The 3,879-nt window shown below is 36.3% G+C and overlaps 1 protein-coding gene across 1 annotated transcript in view; it reads left to right on the forward strand.

The window, feature by feature from the left end:
* Nucleotides 1-1,239: 1,239 nt before the first annotated feature.
* Nucleotides 1,240-3,879, forward strand: part of LOC110451499 (high affinity cAMP-specific and IBMX-insensitive 3',5'-cyclic phosphodiesterase 8B-like) — a 144,659-nt gene continuing 142,019 nt past the window's right edge. Inside the window, exon 1 of the mRNA XM_021499547.1 lies at nt 1,240-1,278. Coding sequence (XP_021355222.1) covers nt 1,273-1,278 — 6 coding nt within the window. The 5' untranslated portion in view covers nt 1,240-1,272. The remainder of the gene's footprint in view (nt 1,279-3,879) is intronic.

A 3,879-nucleotide genomic window follows, 5' to 3' on the forward strand; every position in this document is an offset into this window, starting at 1 on the left:
GCTTTCCACTTTTCTCCATTATATCATTGCCATATTCGGGAATTCGTTTTCTCCTCGTAAAAGTATCCTATGACAGTATTCATTGGTTCTAGGTCATATCGCAATAGCTGTTGTTGTGATGAAGGTCGTGTTGCTAGCTAAAGTGTGCTACCAAACAGACAGCAATATTATTCAATGGATTTACACAAACAAAGCGCCGAGGGTCACATTTAATTCAGTCTAATGAGGCGCTTGGTTCTACCACATGGCACAGCAATGAGCGCTAATAAAGAGAGTCGAATTAATGGTTATTTGGTAATGAATTTATAGCAGCATCGTCACGAGCGGCTTAAATATGAGAGGCGTTTGATCGCAATAACATACACACATATATAAAACGCGTTTTTCATTGTCGAGACAGGGATGCTGTAGATGTTTCAGCGCACGTGCGCACGTGTGTGTGTTTGCGTTAAGCTTTACCTCATCTCGCATGTACTCTCCAAGAATCCCTTGTCATATACCAATACAGAGCGGTTCCAATAACGGCGCCTGAGCTAGCGGCAGTCGCCGGAGATGAGACGAATCTGTTTTATTCTGCTATCCTAGTTACCGTTAGATGTGGAGTAACGACGTCTAAACACAAACTCTTTGAATGAACTACACGTGGTGGAATATAACACGTTCTGTTTAACATGTCAATGTCATGGTTGTCTAATTTTCACACGCGTTGCGAAGAATGAATAACATTTGCAACTAATAATCCTGCCAATGTGTGGCGTAACACCTATCGGTAATATGTGAGCTTACGAATTCTGATATGGTGGTTTTCTTAACGTCTGGTATCATAAGATGTCATATAGCGACAGTGTACGAGCCTTTGATATCAATGGCGCTGTGTTTGTGAAGATTGCGTCGCTGGATATTGACATTCTCTCGAGCTAGAGGGCCATATACGTATGACAATAGCCGCTCGTTATAGTGACAAGTTTGTGTATGCGATTCTCTGATCAATTTTGTGTCAAATCGGGTAATCTTGAGGGTGAGATGGGTTGTACCCCAAGTATACATGTAAACCAAACTGGAGTTGTAGCGTACTGTAAGGATTCAGAGGAATCGAACACACCAAACAATTCTCATAGCGCTTCCTACCACGCACAAATAGTACGTCCCGACGGTTCGGGCGAACCCGTGGGGTCGGGTTTCAAGAAAAAGGGAGATAATCCAATTTCTGAGGATAGCAAAACTGGGATTATTAATATCACTGAAGCTGAAACCCAAACAAGTCGTTTACACATGAAGGTAGGTTTATTTTTTAACCACTTTGTATATTAATTGAAATGTAATTTATCGTGTATATATGTATAAAAGCGAAAAGCCGATAACAGCACTGCTAGATCTGTTGCGTTCATTCGAGCTATCCCCGTATCGCACAAGGTAGATGTACGTTATCGCAGAAACATATATCTGGCAGCGTAAAGCAAGACGTTATTGCGTTATCAGAAAATTCAAGTTTGTGTTCATTGTAAAGCACGTGTAATGTTTGATATATGAATAACTGATAGGATGAAAGGACTATGAATGAATGAAAGAAGAATTAACGTCCAGGGGAGAAAATAAAAGCAAAGGAAGGAAGTTAAAGATGATTGGGGGAAATAAATGGGCTTTCCAGATGGCATAGGATATGTAAGTTTGGCAATCTTGCATGTACAAAACTCTTTAGTATTTATCAAGTTTACAGGGAGATATCTGCAAACACATCAAGTATAGAATGACCCTGACCTTTAGGTCATGTATCAAACCCCTGCGCGTGCGGTATTATCAGGCCTTTAGTTTAAGAACGTGTGTTGGGATATGTGTGTATAGCGCCTCGCTAGACAGACAATTTATAACGTCAGCTTCGTAAATATAACTTAACTGTTTGTGTTGAAATTGACAACACCCTGCTACCATGGAAACATACATTGAAATCAACAGGTATGTGGCACTCTGCCATGGGCAAAACAATCTCAAACAACACCCAAATATAACAAAAGTCTGCCGCAAATATTCACGTTTAAAATGTTTTGTTGGATTTTTGTTCAAAATATAACATATTTTATGTATCACTATCCTTAATTTAGCCGACACTGACTTCTCGGCACTGAATGATGTATCAGTTTGCCCAAACGTTTGTACAGCCACAGTTCGACAGTCTACAGCAGCCGTAACTAGAGGCGTTACCCAAGGCAAAATTTCATCGTGTCGGTTTTAATTGTTCACAATTACAAAATATGATATTCAAAACGTGTTTGTTGATAATGGAGATATGTATATATATATGGTGTCATTTTTGTACAATGATAATAGAATAAAAATAAAAAAGACGACAATTATATCTAAAACTAAATATTTCTTTGTCAAAAATAATTAAATTCTGAGAAGAATTACAGTATGATGAATGTGTTGATATGTTTACATTCTGCTTATCAAAGTAATCTGTAAAGAGTCGCGACAGTAAAACGGAAGTAACGGAACTATAGCTAATAATTTAATTACTTCAGTTGTTCGTCAATACTCAATTATTTCCTCATAACAGCGAACCTTATCTAAACTTGATTGTCGTTATGACAATATACCTTATACGTACTTTTGATAGTCGTCATGACAATATATCTTATATATACACTGTGTATTGCCGTCATGACAATATACCTTATACGTACTGTGGATGGTATTCATGACAATATATCCTTATATAAACTGGATAATCGTCATGACAACATATCCTATATAAAGTGTGGATTGTCGTCATGACAACATACCTTATCAACAATAAATTGTCATCATGACAACATATCTTATATAAACTGTGGGTGGTCGTCATGACAATATAACTTATATAAACTGTGGGTGGTCGTCCTGACAATATATATTCTTATATAAACTATGAATTGTGTTCATGACAATATATCCTTATATAAACTATGGAGTGTCGTCATGACAATATATCCTTATATACACTGTGGAATGTCGTCATGACAACATATCCTTATATAAACTATGAATTGTGTTCATGACAATATATCCTTATAAAAACTATGGAGTGTCGTCATGACAATAAATCCTTATATAAACTGTGGGTTGTCGTCATGACAATATATCCTTATATAAACTGTGGAGTGTCATCATGACAATATATTCTTTTATAAACTGTGGGTGGTCCTCATGACAATATATCCTTTTATAAACTGTGGATTGTCGTCATGACAATATATCCTTATATAAACTGTTGATTGTCGTCATGACAATATATCTTTATATAAACTGCGGAGTGTCGTCATGACAATATATCCTTTTATAAACTGTGGAGTGTCGTCATGACAATATATTCTTATATAAACTGTGGGTGGTCGTCATGAAAATATATATCCTTATATAAACAGTGGATTGTCGTCATGACACTATATTCTTATATGAACTGTGGATTGTCGTCATGACAATATATTCTTATATAAACTGTGGAGTGTCGTCATGACAATATATCCTTACATAAACTGTGGGTGGTCGTCCTGACAATATATCCTTATATAAACTGTGGAGTGTCGTCATGACAATATATCCTTATATAAACTGTGGATTGTCGTCATGACAATATATCCTTATATAAACTGTGGATTGTCGTCATGACAATATATCCTTATATAAACTGTGGGTGGTCGTCATGACAATATATCCTTATATAAACTGTGGATTGTCGTCATGACAATATTTCCTTATATAAACTGTGGATTGTAGTCATGACAATATATTCTTATATAAACTGTGGATTGTCGTTATGACAATATATCCTTATATAAACTGTGGGTGGTCGTCATGACAATATATCCTTATATAAACTGTGGATTGTCGTCATGACAATAT

The sequence above is a fragment of the Mizuhopecten yessoensis genome, unplaced genomic scaffold (assembly GCF_002113885.1).
Source record: "Mizuhopecten yessoensis strain PY_sf001 unplaced genomic scaffold, ASM211388v2 scaffold6111, whole genome shotgun sequence".
Classification (NCBI taxonomy): domain Eukaryota; kingdom Metazoa; phylum Mollusca; class Bivalvia; order Pectinida; family Pectinidae; genus Mizuhopecten; species Mizuhopecten yessoensis.